Source organism: Python bivittatus, unplaced genomic scaffold (genome assembly GCF_059951505.1).
Source record: "Python bivittatus isolate LINGU-HERP-01145 unplaced genomic scaffold, Pbiv_v1 ctg000480_np1212, whole genome shotgun sequence".
Taxonomy (NCBI): domain Eukaryota; kingdom Metazoa; phylum Chordata; class Lepidosauria; order Squamata; family Pythonidae; genus Python; species Python bivittatus.
The window spans coordinates 102,501,562-102,519,202 of NW_028277075.1; the positions used below are offsets into that span (position 1 = coordinate 102,501,562).

General features: G+C 38.2%; 1 protein-coding gene across 1 annotated transcript in view; it reads left to right on the top strand.

Moving 5' to 3' along the window:
• Window positions 1-17,641, top strand: part of SLC4A10 (solute carrier family 4 member 10) — a 190,614-nt gene that overhangs the window by 161,527 nt on the left and 11,446 nt on the right. The window contains exons 17-25 of the mRNA XM_088146648.1: window positions 2,389-2,550; window positions 3,498-3,611; window positions 4,105-4,266; window positions 5,180-5,431; window positions 6,538-6,606; window positions 8,063-8,236; window positions 8,552-8,674; window positions 12,392-12,459; window positions 13,307-13,423. Coding sequence (XP_088002774.1) covers window positions 2,389-2,550; window positions 3,498-3,611; window positions 4,105-4,266; window positions 5,180-5,431; window positions 6,538-6,606; window positions 8,063-8,236; window positions 8,552-8,674; window positions 12,392-12,459; window positions 13,307-13,423 — 1,241 coding nt within the window. The remainder of the gene's footprint in view (window positions 1-2,388; window positions 2,551-3,497; window positions 3,612-4,104; window positions 4,267-5,179; window positions 5,432-6,537; window positions 6,607-8,062; window positions 8,237-8,551; window positions 8,675-12,391; window positions 12,460-13,306; window positions 13,424-17,641) is intronic.

The following is a 17,641-nucleotide window of genomic DNA, read 5'->3' on the forward strand; positions in this document are numbered from 1 at the left end:
AATTAAAATAGATAAATATTAATTAATTAATTAAAATATGCTACAAAACAAACTTTCTATATGATTCTTCCAAGAGGCTGATGTTAGTTAGGTGTTAATAAACTCAGGGACATCATCAAGGTGCCAGCCATCCCCAGGGTCGGTTGTATTATATGGGAATATAGTTTGCCATATAATCTAGATCTTATTTACTTGTTTAATAATCTAGAACTTATTTTAAACCATTACTCCTGGTTCATGACAAACTAGTAATTGGGAAAGTGAAACAGTCTTCTTGTTAGCTATGCAGAAGGAGGAGAGGGCAGAGAGGGGCAACCGTAAGGCAGACAATAGTAAAGGCCAGGTTTATGATGTGTTAAGATAAGTACTAACCCTGATTCAGTTTTGTAGAGATGAACCCTTGGAGGAAACCAGAATTTTCCTGAATAGACCACTCCTTAAGATACTTTAGAACTTATGGCAAGGAGCCTAACCCATCCACATCCATGAACCCAGCTTGGTTGTGCAAAAACCCTGCTTTTGAAATGCTCTCGCCTCCACTCCCTTCCCTGTTAAAGAGGGGGAAATGTAGTCTAGGCAACTTCCCATTAATCTGTCAGTTCAGCCATAGGAAAGAGTGTAACCATATGGACCAGAGTGCAGATTGCTGACAGATCTCATTTAAATGGTCTTTTAAAACATTTACAATGAGCAACTGAGCACACTATGTGCTTGCAGGCTTTGATATGGAAATACGTTTTAAAGAAGATTCTGTGTATGTTTGTACAAAGTGTTTCTGCATATATAGAGAGAGGAAAAGCGCCATGAAAAGCTTGGGAAAGCATGTGGAATGTGTGCCTTTTTGGATGCACACCCAAATATTTAGTTGGTCTATGTCAAGTTTTATTATAAAGACCTCTCCTTATTATTAATCTTTTCTTAGCTTTAGCATGATGCATTTGTGTGGAGTCTATTGCCCCCTTGTGGCAAAGGAAAATCCTTTCTCTAATATAGAAATATAAGGAATTATTTAAATTTCTGTAATCTTACTTTTTCCATCACAGAAGATCTTGAGTTGTGCTCTACAAACCAGTTACGTGACACTGATCCAGAGAAAATGGTTTTAAGATTTTTAACTGTGCACTTTATCCAGCTTTTCCTGCCTTAAGTTGGTTGTTAAAACTTAGATGATTTCTTCTAAGTCCTGCATTAGCAACATGTTAAATCAAACAAAAACATTGCTACCAAAAAAAAAAAAGTAAAAAAACTATTGCTAACAAAATGAGAGGAAGTGCCAGACTAGAATATTTGCCTCAGACCCTTCCAAAAACTTCCCTCGTATATGAAGTATGATAGCAATCTGGCAGGGATGCCCAATTCCTGCCTTGTTATTGGCATTGTCCCGCTGCTGAGAACAAATAACCTCCCTTTGTTCCTCACTGCCCCCCAGCCAGTTACATTAAACCACAGTTAATCCATTACAGCTTCATGTCAAATCAGTAAGTTTTGAAATTACTGTCTGAAGCTGATTTAACATCTTGACTAGTTTTGCGTGTGCTTTAATTAAGCCAGAATATAAGGGCCAAGGAAGGGAGAAACCATGGGAGAGCTAATAAGGAAGGATACAATTAAGCCTCTCCTTCCTGGCTGCTAAACTCAGCTTTAGGGTTCCAGGAAGCAAGTGCCCAAACTGGTCCAATGAAGGTTCAGAATGATGGGGAAAGTGTTTCTGAGCCAACAAGTTGAAGAGGACACACAACCTCATTTAGCTTTTGCCCTGCTGGCATTGCAGTCGCCTTTCCTTCTGGGCTCAGTACTGTGAAGGGTGAAAAACAGCCCCCTTCGGCACTTGCAAGTCAGGATCAGCCAGTAAAAATGATGCTATTTAATCTATGTGTGTTTGTGACCATAACCATTTGTTGTTATAAGTATGGATGGGTGGTGGTGAAAAAGGGTGAACCCTTTATTTGACTTAAGAACAGCATCTGTATGTAGGATATACTGTGTATGCCAAGGGAGATTATGTACATTTTAATCTTCTTCCAGTATTTCCAGACAGCAGGATAAAAAGTCATCATAGTTTTTCTAACTTCTTTAGCAGCAGAATTTAGTATGCTACCAATTGCACTATCAGTACAAGCCTGGAGCCAGTTCTAGACTCCTGGATTAGTTTCTGTATGTAATATGGACATTTTTTCAAGCATGTAAAATATTTAAATGTACAATGTAACTGCTGGGTAGGGCTTTAAAAAAAATTAATGTCTCTAATGGCCTCCAGTATCAGGATTTAGATCATGACAGTGAAAGTTAGAGTATTAGTGATCATGGAGTGTAAAGTCCAGTCTTTGGTTTCTTTATAACACGCCATTAATTGCCAAACACAAAGAGTACCTTTACTTTCTCTGCTAGGAATGTAAGAACTGGAAAGGGATGTTTGTAGGACAAGCCTGTCGAGATCATGGTCCTTATGTGCCAGATGTCCTCTTCTGGTCAGTCATCTTATTCTTTTCTACAGTCATACTGTCATCTACACTGAAACAGTTCAAGACTAGTCGATATTTCCCAACCAAGGTAATTTAATTATTTTTTAAACAAAACATGAAAAAATATTGCAAGCACAAGATGCAAGTTAGTCTATAGGGCTATCCATAATTAAGTTGTTATTAGTATCACTTTGGTTCCACAGTGCGTGGCAGCATTTTAAAGAAGTTTAATACCACTGTGGTGTTAATATCTGAGAATGGCAATAGAGAGGAGAGAAAGTATGTTTAACCTTTCTTCTTGTTCCAGATGGGACAGGAATTAAATTTCAGCAAAATAAATAAATCAGAAGCAGGAATTTTACATGTAGTGTGAGGTCCTCCTTAGGGATAACATCTCTTAATACAACCCAGATCAACAAGGCAGCTTTAGGCACGTTTGCACCGGAAGCCAAAACTGAAATGCTTCTGCATCCTGTGGTTCAGTGCTCACTTTTTTATGGCTTGTAGAGTTGTAGAATGCTTTGTGTGTGGCTAGCATTATACCAAATTGGCTGCTTTGCCCCTTTCTCACAATTTGATCTTCAAGTATTTCAAAGGGTCTTCAACCAGCCTTCCCAAACTGCTGCCCTCCAGACAGATAAAGTGAAAAAAAAGCTTGGCTGTGTTGAATAATTGCCAAAGCAGCTGCATATTTTTTAGGCTCTCAAAGAAGCCTTTAATAAAGGGTTCCTCAACCTTGGCAACTTTAAGACGGGTGGACTTCAGCTCCCAGAATTCATGGGAGGCTGGGTGGGGAATTCAACTCCCATGGCTGGCTGGGGAATTCTGGGAGTTGAAGGCCACCCGTCTTAAAGTTGCCAAAGTTGGAACCCTGCTTTAATGAACAACAAAGAGGTGCTGGTCTCACATGAGGTTTGAAGCACTTATTCTGAAAGATTGTTGAACGCTGCACAACCCTACTGGTATCTGTTTTTCTGCCTGCTCATCTGTGGAAAGTCTTTGTATTCTCAGTGATGATTGGCTTAATATTTTCAGGTACGGTCTGTGATAAGTGACTTTGCCGTCTTTCTCACCATCCTGTCTATGGTTGTGGTTGACTATGTCCTTGGGATCCCATCACCAAAGCTTCAGGTTCCAAATGCTTTTAAGGTAATGCCTTACCCAGTCAGGCTAGACCTCACAAAAATGTGGCATTTATTACAACCAATGCATATTATAGCGATGCCTTTCTGAATTGGGTTGAAATATCATGAATATAAGGTTTGCATAATACATTTTTAATGGAGGGATTTAAGAATAAACTCGAAGGGTAAATGAAGTTCAGATTGGTTTGATTTGCTTAACTAAGTTTAGTAAGAGTTTCCTTGCCTATATAGGTTTTTTTAATATGTTCACTTACTCTTTTATATTTTAAGGACTTCTTTGTGCACATTTGAAATCTGCAGGGAGTTGAGGGAATTCTGAAGTAGTACCTCTGCTATTAGTCTGAACCTAATGTAAAACATTTTGGCTTTATTACATGTATTTTGTTCTTTTTTACAATTGAAGAGAGAATGTTTGCTATCCTATAACTGTGTAAATGTCCTGTGATGTTTTGATTTAATAAATCTCAACGGTCTGAAGTGTGCTTGAATTCCTTCAGCCTACCAGGGATGACCGTGGTTGGTTTGTCTCACCCTTGGGTCCCAATCCTTGGTGGACAGTGCTAGCTGCTCTTATTCCAGCTCTTCTTTGTACCATTCTGATATTTATGGACCAACAGATTACAGCTGTTATTATCAACAGAAAAGAACATAAACTGAAGGTAAGGGAGTAACCCCACCAAAGTTATTTTAATCTTTTTCTTTACAATTCCAGACTTTCAGCATATTTTTAAATACAAATTATCTACTTGAAAGCATTTAAATACAGGTATCTATATTTGTTGGTAGAGGGGAGGATATATTTCTTGATGCAAAAGGTATTTATGCATGGCAAGAACAGTGGCTTTTTGTCAGCATGGGTAGAGAAACCTACTCCAGAATGGATGCTATTCCATAAACATCGTCTGGTTGACCATTTACGGTATGCAACCGTTCTATAGGTCAGGTATGAAGATGTATTTTGAAACTGATACCAACACCCTTAGTGTACTCTGATATTTTTACTGCATTTACTTTGTTTTGAGTTAGATTGTATGCCAGAATATGAAGAAATAAATAACAGTGATCCTGCAGGAATTAAAACAACCTCATCAAAATTAATGTCTTCTGGATCATTTGGGTTATAATTTCTGTCAGCAATAACCTAACTTGACTAGTGATCTAGAGTGTTGAATATTTTAATCTAAGGTTATTAGATTAGGAGAAATTGGAATAAAATAACACCCTTGAAATAAATAGTACAAGCTATCAAGCAGCAGGCTTTGGTTTCTCACATGGATAAAGAATTTGTAGAATGAACTGAAGATACATCTGTTCTTGGCTATGAATCTTTCCCAGCTGATACCCTCCAGATGTATTGGACTACAGCTCTTATAATCCCAACTAGCACAGAGGATACTAGATTGAGGAAAGTTGATATACCATAAGAAAAAAAACGGGAATCTTCAGTACAGCTTCATGTACTTTTGACTTACTGGCATATACACATTTATTAACTGTTGGTTCATATCCTATCTAAGTAGATGTTGCCTCTTATCCTTCTAATGTTGTCCATTGTCACCTCTATTTTAACAGAAAGGCTGTGGCTATCACCTGGACTTGCTGATGGTGGCCCTCATGCTTGGTGTGTGTTCGCTCATGGGCCTGCCTTGGTTTGTGGCTGCCACTGTTCTGTCCATCTCTCACGTGAACAGTTTAAAGTTGGAATCAGAATGTTCAGCTCCAGGAGAGCAGCCAAAATTTCTTGGTATCCGCGAGCAACGGGTCACTGGGCTCATGATATTTATCCTTATGGGCTGCTCAGTTTTTTTAACCAGAGTGCTTAAAGTAAGTATACACTTTGTAAAACTGAATTAAAAGTGAATTGTACTTTAAGTACATCTGATTTCAGTTTTGAACATGTGGTTTCTTATTTCGTAACAAACAAATTCTTTTTCTGTTATGCACTTTTTTGTCCATTTCACAATAAAGCATATGTTTTGCATCCGGAAGACCATGGTTTCAAATGCTGGGTACTTCCATTTTAAACAAAGGATTTTAAGTTGCAAATTATTAGAAAGATAGCTGGATGAGATCCCGGAGAACTACTGTTCATCCAGATAAATAGCACTGGGCTTCATAGACTCAGTGTTTGATTAGAAAGATATTTGTATCTTTATATGATAATACTCCATTTGATAACACTCCACTTGAATAATTCCAGCAATGGTTAACTCAAGTTCCCTATGCCATATAGAATCTTCTAGCATTCCAATACTGATATAATAAATTGACATTTCATTTAATAAATTAACAAAAAGATATGGCCAAATTCAAAGACTTGTTAAGGTAGGCTTTTTTTCTCTTCTAACAGCTGACCAGCTCATTTTTAAAAATCCATTCTATTTGAGTCGAAAGACCCTGCTGGCCATCACAGAATTTCAAGAGAAACTTTTCCCTTCTGTGAACAAAGCTGAATTTGAAGCAGGGTGAAGGTCAAAGAGTTTGAAAAACTTTTTCTTTCTTTCTCTCTTTCTTTCTTTCTTTCTTTCTTTCTTTCTTTCTTTCTTTCTTTCTTTCTTTCTTTCTTTCTTTCTTTCTTTCTTTCTTTCTTTCTCCCAATTCCAGTGGTTGAGCTCACATAGTATTTTAACTGTGATTTGTTGAACAAGCTAAAGCCATCAATTGTAATTCACAATTTCTGGGTTCACACATTAGGTTAAGCCAAAACCCAATAAAGCATAGCTCAGCATATGAACCCTGCTGGCTGATGTTACAGTAATGAAAATATTCCCTTATAAAATTAGGCAATATCACCTTCTGTCTGCACTTCTGTGAGATCTTGGTAGAAAAGCACAGTATAAATACACTAATTGCCAGGTTATTCTTTTTTCATGCCTGCTGTCACTACCAATTTACTGAGACAATATACATTTTCCTTGTACTCTTTACAGTTTATTCCCATGCCAGTACTTTACGGTGTATTTCTTTATATGGGTGCCTCTTCTCTCAAAGGAATTCAGGTAAAGTGGAAGATGTGAATTATTTATATTCCTGTGTCTTTGGTTGCCTTGGTTAACAAAATCAAGTTATTATTGCTTGCGATGCATGATTAAATTGGGCACAAACATTAAAAAAGTACAACCAGCATAAAAAGAGCTGACTGAACTTTAGCATTAGTAGCAAACCTCTGAGGCATATCTCTAGATTACCAGGATTATAGCTTGCATCTGGCATACTACTGAGCCTATAATCCTGCTTCCTTCCCCACCACTTTTCACCATGTGTTTCCTGCTTGGGAAGCTTACAGACCCAATAGCTAATAAGGGCATATAAGGTCATTTCAGTTGCCCAATCTAATGTTTCTCACTTGATTTATGGCTCTGGGATTTAGAAGGTATCCAATATTAATAAATAGTACCTTTAATCCAACATCCACCTGAGATGTTGGGTGGTCACAATTCCCTGTTTATTGGAATTTCTCAGGCCAGGAGTCCTTTTGCTTTTTATTGATGCTAACACAGTAAGTGGGGTCAAGGGAAAGGCACTATGGAAGTTAGGAATCAGGACAAAAGAACTCTCAGGTAGTTAAAATGGAGCCTATTTATTTGTAGGTGAAAAGGTAAGATTTACATATTGACAACAGAGAACACTGCATAATATATAAAATGAAGTTTCAGTAAAAGTAATAGACTTACTATGATTTCAGCAAATCCTGCTGCATTTCATTCTGGTATAGTTTTGCTGTGAGTATGCATGTGGTATGTGTTTGCATGAAGGAGGGGTGAGAACAGGTTTGAAAATGATCACCTCTTCTCCTTTAGGCAAATTGGTCAATTTTCAACAGTCAGCGAGAAAGATTTCTCTCTGTTCCCTCCTTGAATTTCAGAGATGGCTGTTCAGAACTGCTGCCGCCAAATTGTTTTGCTACAAGCACTCTTGTCTGCACCCATAGATTTCAACCAGTTTTCCCCAATTTAGGGCCCTTTGGGTATGTTGGACTTGAACTTTCCATTATCCCCAGTGAACAGAGTCCAAAGCCATGTTAGCTGGAGAATGATGGTAGCTGAATTTTAACACATCTGGGAGCAATGGGTTGGAGGAGACCATTTTAAGCATATGCATGTTTTATTTGTCATTTAAAAATTCAGCAAGAGTGCATTGCAGAATAGAATTCAGATGCAGATCACAAGCCCAGGTGGATTTTTTGTGAATTATTTCAGTCAAACTCTGGATCTCCTAAAGAAGTTCTCAGATATACTGGCAATTCTAGAAACTTATTTGTATCAGAGACAGAACTAAGTTTAAATTAGGAATCAAGGATCACAGGCATGGAGAATCATGGGAATTCATAGCAGTGACAGACAATGAACAAGCCTTTGTTATAGCAGTTGCCTAGTTCTCCTAAACATTTCATTTGAAGATCTCTAAAGCAATGTCTTTTCCAAAATATAAACAATTAGTTTGTCCTTTTGTTAGCTTTTTGACAGAATCAAGTTGTTCTGGATGCCTGCCAAACACCAGCCAGACTTTATCTACTTAAGGCATGTTCCTCTTCGAAAAGTCCATCTCTTCACAGTAATCCAGCTGAGCTGTCTCGTGTTACTGTGGGTTATTAAAGCTTCAAAAGCTGCCATTGTATTTCCTATGATGGTATGAATCCGCTAATTCTGTATTCATATAAGAGTCAACGTTGTCTCTGGGGGGCAAAAGTTAATAGTTTTGAGCATGGATGTGATTGTGATTGAATACTTGGGATAGGGTAACATTTCTGTTACAGACCATATTCACTTCATCCTATAACTCACATAAATTACTTGCGTGCACATAACAGTAAATTATTGCTGTTACGTAAGGGAATTTTGCAAAACAATTTTAGAATTGTAGACTTTGACTTTTTCCTTCTAAGAATAAATATGTCATTTGTGCCTGTCAACAATCTTACCATAGTATAAATATTTGGATTAGGTCTTGGCATTGGTGTTTGTCAGAAAACTCATGGACTTATTTTTCACCAAACGTGAGTTAAGCTGGCTGGATGATTTGATGCCAGAGAGCAAGAAAAAAAAACTTGAAGATGCTGAAAAAGAGGTATGCTTATGGTATCCTTCTCTCTTCCCTTTGTTGCTTCTACAGTGTTATCGACCAAGCTGATTAGAATTCTGTTTTGAAGCAGCAAATCTAAGGGATGGCTGTGCAGATAAAGGTGCCCAGATCACTAAGAGGGGATTGGTGTGACATTTTTTTACACGAGTGTATCCCAAGGCTTTTGGCTTGGTTGATGGGGCCTCTTGGTAAATTTTTCATGCAGATGGGAAGTGTATTTCCATGTGGAGTAACCAAAGCTCTGATTTAAATAGGAAGTGCTGAATGAAATAATTAAGGGTATAATCCACCCAAAGTTAATTTCTTCCTAGGAATCATTAAGAAGTCAGTGATCCCTGTATGCTCAGTAACTCCATAGTTCAGGGCAGGTTTGTACATAAGGAATAGCAAAGTTAACATAAATTACAATGACCAGGTATTGGCTGCAAAAATCCATATGACTCCTTGATTGTTTTAACTCTTTGTTGCCATCTCATGCTTATCCAGATTTCTGCAGCTCGGAACAGATAGCCCTAGTATAAAGGTTTATCAATTTGCAGTGATTTGCCTGCTTTCAGTTTTCTTCACCCAACTTTTCTCCGAGGAAATCATTAAATCATACACCCATGTCTAGCTGAAGTGATATGTTCTGTCTTTTACAATGGAGAGTGTCAAATGTAGGCAAGATATTTCTTTTGATTGTCCAGAAATACTTTGCTTTTGGTCTGCTTCGCTTCCTATATTGCACTTTCTTTTTAGAAATATGAATGGTGGCAAAAAACAAAATAGGAATAAGTGTGTTTTTCTTTTTCTTTTCAATTGCTATCTTTTCTAAGCCCCTATTTTTACATGTTATGGCATTACTAAATATTTGAGGCTATTATTAAACCTGTTCAGCTGTCAAAATCCTGGGAAGCTGTGAAGCTTAGAAATGACAAAATTAACTAGAAATAAAAATTTTGACATGGAGCCTCTGGAATTTAATTGGAAAGGGACCATTATGCTGGCTTTAAAAATAGAAATCTGTTCTCTGTACAGATAGAAATGAAGTTGACAAGATGTTTTTAAAATTCTGATTTGACTGGATCAAGATTTTCATTTTGTGACTTGATCTTCAATATAACAATAAATTTCCATGAATAATAACCATTAAATATCAAGGTTGGAAATAATATTTATTCTCAGCCACTTATTCTGCCATCAGTTTATGTAATATTCCTAATTGGAATTAAATCTGGTGCACGCATACGTCCAAAAAAGGAATTCCTGTTACCTCAGCAGTCCTTCCTCATCATAATGGGTTTGCAGGTAGTTTGGTTTAATTCCCATCGAAGTATGTGGGAAACCATGACTAACTTGTATCATTGATGTTAATGCAGTCATTTAAATGCATTCTTTCCAATCTATTCAGATGCTTCCTCTGCCCACACAATAAATATGTCATCCTTACTTCCAAAGTTGCTTAGAACATGGAGTAAGAATAGATTTTTTGTTAAGAATCTGGGTGGCCATTTTTATACGTTGACCACATTTGAGTGCTGCTTTCTGGTGTTGCATTTCCACACAGTTTTTAGATATCACATACATGTTTTTAGATATCCCATATAACCCTGTTTTTAAAAAGGCAAATGCAATTTTAGGCTGCGTTCACAGAAGTAACATTTCCAAACCATGAGGAATAATAGGTGACAAACTGAGTTTCGCTGTGGTATTAATTTTATCAAGTGTGACACCTTGACCTAATAACCCCTCTGTGAGCTACTCGTCCAGCAGATTGAGTAAAGAGAATGTAAATCAGATTAGCTGATTTTTTGATGGAAGCATCTAGCAGAGATACCAAGTTTTATTTGATTGCAGCTGCTGTTAGGAAGTTAGTGGTTTACCTCTGACTGCTAAACTTCTCACCCTTCATGCAAGATAAATATTGTTGTCAGCTATTGGAATAGTGGCACAGCAAACTACTTTACTGATTACCTATTAATTTTTAAACTATTATGTACTTTTTCTTTCTGGTGGGTTTTTCTCCTTGTACCTTGTGCATATTGAGTGTAATGTATCTTGGTCTCAGACTGCAAATTTATATATATAAAAAAGCTAGCATGTATTTAAAAAAAATGGCAGTCACATGCACACACTTTTCTATAAAATTTAATCCAAAGCAGTTTTCTACATTATAAATGCAACAAATTAAAATGTAAAAAGGTAACATATTAGACAAGATTAAAGCATGAATTTATATTAAAAGAAAGACCAAAAGAAGTATGTATAAGAATGAAATGAGAGCCAGGTTGGTGCAGTGGTTAAGGCAGGGACTAGTCCAGGCAGATGCCCGGAGTCAAGACTAACTTGAAGGCAAGGAGGAGGAGGAGGAGGAGGAGGAGGAGGAGGAGGAGGAGGCGGAGGAGGAGGAGGAGGAGAGGGAAGCGAAGGGAAGGGAAGGGAAGGGAAGGGAAGGGAAGGGAAGGAAGGAAGGAAGGAAGGAAGGAAGGAAGGAAGGAAGGAAGGAAGGAAGGAAGGAAGGAAGGAAGGAAGGAAGGAAGGAAGGAAGGAAGGAAGGAAAAAGGAAACAAATAAAAACAACCTGTTGTCTGAAGTCTCCCAAATACTGGGTCATCCATAAGGAGAATATCTGACATTAAAGGGGTTCCATGGAATTGCTCCTTTCCTTTGTGGGGCCACTCTGAGCAGGACTTGATGCTGAAGAGTATAATAAGAAGAATCCATCTAGGACCAGGCAAACCTCAACGTGCTCATATCCTGACGTTTTTAGACTTTTTGTGTTATGTGCCTTATGAAACTGAGTTCATATGATAGGCAACCTGCTCAGACTAGTCTTGACAACCTATACATATCTGCTTGGTTTCAGGCATTCTTAGGAGGTGCAGGAGTGCATGCAATTCACCATATCAAACTGATGCTCCCTGTTGAAACCAGCCATGTGCTAGCTTTCTTCAACCACAGTCATTAAAAACATACACATACATAATCATCACCTAAATGGAAAAGGCATGCTAACTTACAAAACAGTGAGAGCCAGTACAGTGGTGAGAGCAGAGGTAGGCTACCTGATGTTGTCCAGATGTTAATTCTGTTGCCGATGGCCATGTTAGCCAGAGCTGAGGGATGTTGAAGGCTAGATACCCCAAAGGTACTTGTTGCCTTCTCTTCCCTTACAATTATAAGACTAATGCCAGATGACTGAGTTTCCCAATAAGGGAATTGGTTTAAGCTGCCTGCTAGTGGACAAAATCAGGGGAAGGGAATCAGTATTGTTTGGCTGAGCCAGACTCCTTGATGGAGGAGAAATGAAGGAAGATACAGTATGTTCTCAAAAGACAACTGTGCAGTTTCTATTGAAATGAATAGAAATTACATACAAAAACGACTTTCCAGAGAGAGGTACTGCAAATGAACCAAAAAAATATATTTTTTTTTCATACTTTTTCTCTTCCTCCCTCACTTTCTAACCCTGATTTTTATAGCAAAATTTGCAGGGGAGTGAAAATCCCTAATTGTTGGCACCTACAATTTCTAAGAAGATTTATGAATGAGAAAAATCACTGAAACAGCATTTGATTTCCTCAGAATGATTTTTTCAAAAACATTTGGCTGAAAAAGACGTGAAGAAATTATGCTCTTTTTGAGGGGAAGGGATTGGATCTGAAAATGATTGCAGCAATAATTTATTGGTCAACCTCTACATTTTTTTTCTCTTTGTCCTAGGAGGAACAAAGTATGTTAGCGATGGAAGAGGAAGGAACAGTCCACTTGCCACTTGAAGGGCACTGCAGGTAAACCACTCAGAACTAATTGTGCCCCCTTTCAAAAAGCAAGTGAATCTTGGGCTTCTCTTGGTACTTTGGAACTAAAAGAGATGCAATGCTGTTGTTTCATAATTGGACTGAGGATGAGTGTATTTAATTATTCCCCTCATCCCATTTTTCCAGTTCAACCATTATTAAAAGTATAAAAAGTATTCTTCCCCTTTTCACCCAGCAGGATTCAAATCAAATTCTATTATTTTTGTTGAAAAAGCACTGCCTTCATTCCATGCTGGAAGAAGACCCTTGCATCTGCTTTGATGATGATGATGATGACAGTGATGCAAAATAAAAAGTCGAGATTGATTATATATCTCCCACCTCGTTTCTGGTTTGGCTCTTATTTGGGGTCAGATCTTTAAATGTGCGACCCTGCCAATAGGTCTATAGGGTAAAGCTGGATCATTTCTAGGTCAATAAGGAAGCTGCCTTTATTCCAGAGCTGGGGTCCTTCTACTTCATTATTGCCCACACTGGCTCTCGGTGGCTCTTAGCCAAATGCCTCTGGAGATGCCAGGGATCAAGCTGGGACTTTGGCCATGAAAAGCAGACCCTCTATCACTGAGGCATACTGTAGCTCTTCCTAGTTATGCGTAGCCACTCAAATCTGAAATGGGAAAGGACGTTCAGGGGATTTGAGCCTGCATGCACTACTGTTGGTGGCTCCTGAAAGAAGCCACCTTTTTCCTGAGCCTGCGTGGGAGGAAAATAAGTGTTTGAATTAAGGTGGCACCAATGGGGTGAGAAATGATCATTGCACCCTAAACTACAATATACAGTAGTTTGATTGTGTCTGAGTGTGCTGATTTTATTCTAGAGATGACCCATCTGTAATAAATATTTCTGATGAGATGGCAAAAACAGCTGTTTGGAAGACACTGTTGATACCATCAGAAAATGCCAAGGATAAGGAGTCCAGCTTTCCTGCTAAAAGGTTTTAAAATATTTTTATCTATATTTTAATAATTATACAATTTTTAAGGTGGGGTTGGTTGACTGAATCAGTATATTGAGCTGAACAGGTTTCAGTCTAGATACCTTTTATTTTAAATTCATGCTAGCAAAGCAACAAATAAAAGCGCTTTACATTTATTACTCAGATTTACATAATGAGATCATGAATGCATCCAATTGATTTTGTGGGGGAGAACCCAAAATATTAATAATATAGTATTATCTGAAGGAAGAGTCTAAAAGTGCACCTTATATGTGAATACACTAAGCTATTGCACCAACATGCAGCTTCTGTAATAGGGGTCAACCTGTAGCCTTTTGGACATTGCTGAACAGCACCTTAAAGCAACCCTAGTCAAGAAGGCAATGACGAGGAATGCTACAAACTCTAGTCTGGCAACATTTTGACATTAACGGTTGCCCACTATTCCTTTAGTAAGGGTTTTACAGACCTTGGTGCATATAACTTGGGATTTGTTCCTTCCTTCCCCAAAACTGTGAGAATTGCAGGAGAATTTCTAGGATGTAGAAATGGAGCCTATAACCAAATATTGTAATGCATCTTCATCCCCTTGAAAGAGTTCTTCTGTTCAGGGATCATGTTGGGTAACCTTGCCTTCCTCTAGAATATCATAAGCTAGAAGAAGCTCAGGCAAACGTTTCCACCCCATTTACCTCTCTCTTGATTCCAAGTGGCTATTTGCACTGGAGTTCACTGACTGAGACAGGGATCTTCTCAGAAGCAATAATATTGAAGATCATATGGAGGATCTCTGGCTTTAAAAGGTGTCTGCTAGCGTAGAAGTGTTTGGACAGCTCAGCTGCTGTGCCACCCACGTGGATTCTGCTAGTCTGTTTGGACTAGCATAAATTGTCAAGGGAATTGGGCTAGCAAGAATCACCATGGGGATCAGTACAATCCCTAGATGCAGATTGTCATGCCTCATACCTACAGAGTCTTCCATATGGAAATTACCATACTAGTAGTGGGATGTAAGGAAACTCTCTTCTGTCCCTTCCCTTCTTTTTAAAACTGTGCAACAGAAGATTTAGCAGACTTCTCAGATCCATTCACCATTCTGTCCCTTCTTCTTTCCTGATGTTCTTGTGTCACAAAAAGAGCTTGTTTCTCTTAATATAATTATACTACAGCAGCAAGCATTTGAGTTCCTTTATAAACTATTAAAACTAGCACCAGGGTCTTGTGCTAATAATGTCATAGGGCCTCCTGCCTCATTAATTATGATTGGTCTGCTCAGTCATGGCTGTCATCACCTCTTTTAAGACTGAGCCGAATTACCAGGTGCTACAGAGATTCTGGCGGATATAAGCTGGTCCTCATATCAACCAGAATTGGCCTGTTACCTGGTGTAACTTGATTGGGAAGGGTATTACAGATGACTTTTTTAAAAAAACCAAAACCATCAAATAGTTTTTGCCTTCAGGTTTACAATTGAATAAGTACAACTCAAAAGAAAAACAGGAAAGTAGTGGAGTGGTGGAAAGAGACAAATAATGGCACCATTTCTTTAAATTACACTCTGTTCCAGGGTGGAAACAATTCAGAAAACCTAATAGAATTGCTGCCCCTAGGTGACAGGTAGGAAAGAGCCAAAGAAAGTGGGCTTTCCTGTTAGAATAGGCATGGTTATAAGAAACCGATACACTCTAAAAAAGCTTCCTACATGGCTAAAATATGGTCAGAACTGGACATTTCAGCTAAAGGGACAAACTTAATTTTCTTCTGAAACACCGTATCTGGTTTATTGAAGGAATGTTAATTTGATATTCCTATTCCAGCTTCAGTTTGGGAGGATTTTTATGTAAATTTGTTTTATAATCCTAACCAGGGCCTCCCACATAAGCAAATCATTGATCCTTTAGCCTTTGAAAACCCTCCCCCCGGCCTCCAGTGTCGGTATCAGAAATAAAATTTATTATTCAATCTCTGAAATCTAGCAAGGTGCCTGGAGAGGATTTTCTACCCCTGGAACTCTTCAGGACACATATTGATGGGTGGGCCCCGTTCTTAACAGGGCTGTTCTCCCATAGAAACAACGCAGGTTGCATCCCAGTTGGACAGTCCCCATATATAAAAAAAGGAGACAAGGGTGACCCAAAAAATTATAGACCCGTGAGCCTTATTGGAATTGTGGCTAAGATGTATGCCAAACATCTTTTGAGCTAAATAGAAGATTAGGTAATGGAAAAAAATCTCTAAGTAGAGGAACAAGCTGGATTTAGACCAGAGCGCTCCACCACAAACAATTGTTTTATTTCATACCATCTCATAACAAAACAAGTAATTAATGGCAAGAAACTGTTTACCCCCTTTAATGACCTCAGTGTGGCTTCCAATTTCATAAACAGAAACATTCTATGGAAGAAATTGGCCAACTTAAACATGGAACCCAGACCTTTACTCCTGGTTAAGGCCCTCCACTCAAACAACCACTGAAAGTCCATATGGGTGCAAATGGTTCTCTAGCTAAGAGTATACCTACCCATAAAGATGTTAGACAAGGTTGTATTCTAGGCCCAGTGCTTTTTAACCTCTATGTCAATGATATTTCAGGATTCCTGTATGCTTCAGACATTCATATGCCAAAGATCCATCATACATTTATTAATATTCTTTTATATGCTGATGATATGGTTCTAATGGCACATTCTCAAATAGGCCTGAGACGACTTGTGAAAGCTAAATACCTACTACGTCCTCAACTCTTTAAACTTCAATAAAACCAAATCTGGAGTGATGGTATTTAACAAAAGAAGTATGAAATATAACTGCGATTTGAAAGGGGAGCCTATTGAACAAGTGAATTCTTTCGCTTATTTAGGAGTGGCTTTTACCAACACAGGGTCGTGGGTAAATCATTTTAAAAGAAGCTCGGTGAGGGCTGAGGCAAGAATCAAAAGATTAACTATTTAATTATAATTACCCAGGTACCTTGGCCCCCACATGGAAAGTATTTAGGGCAACAATAGTCCCAATGTTGACCTATGGTGCGGAACTGTGGGGCCTTACAAAAGCTGCCTCACTTGAACAAGTCCAGACCTCTTTTTTAAGAAGCATACTGGGAACTGGCAAGAACACATCAGCCCCCACGGTCAGAGCAGAAACAGGTATCCACTCCATACACAGCCACTCAATAATTAAAATCTTTAATTAATCTTACTAATTGGCAGAGAATCCATTCAATGGATCCTGATAGGCTACCCAAAATATGTTTAGCTGAACTGATAAGTATGGCTCACCCCAGTTGGGTAAGCCAACTTACCAAAATTATTTCACAGCATGGATTTTCCACCCAACATTTACTCTCAACTGCCTCTCAGGCAAAGGAAATTTTTAAACAGAATCCTAGATATCAGTGCCCAAACAGACATGGAGTTATTGGCAAAAAATAGATCTTTAAATTAGCCAGCTAAGAACAAAACCATTTTCTGATTCAAAAAATACCTGTCAATGAGTTTGACACAATTCTTAAGAAGAGACTATTCTAGAGCAAGATTTGAGTTGTTGGATCCCATGGCCAAATAAGGGTACTTCCATCACCTGCCATATCATGAGAGGACGTGTATATGCGCTGCTCCAGCCATCAAAGATATTGTTCATGTTTTGTTTGACTGTCAATGCCTCTTTTAGGCTTAGATATTTAACACCCCTACATGAAAGAACGCCCACTGGGACCTGAATCACAGACTGTCCCATTTCATCCTGGGCTCTAACCTATACATTGTGAGCAGAACTGCCAAGTTGATAGACAAGGAAGTTCAGCTAAGAACCATTATATAGAACAGACTGGGGTATTAGGTAAAGGTGATGTATTTATCTGAATGCTGATTCTTTGTATTGACCACATATGTATTTTTTAATTGTGTTTTCTTTAATCTATTATACCTTTATTTTATTTTATTTGATATGGTTGTAGGACTAATCAATTAATAAGCTACTACTGCCGTTAGAATAAAATATCATAAGCAAAGATGTAATGTTTATAACAGCAACAATTGAAAAGGTTCCTACCCAAGAGAACATGGCTCCAAGTAGCTTAAGTTGGGCAATCAGGGCATAGAGAGTATGGGCATGGAATCTTCAAAGGCTGATGGGCCTCTGGGCAAGGGGCAGGTTTATTAGTGTGATGATCTCTATGTAGGATGTTGAGTTGATCATATGTGCAATCTTGTTTAA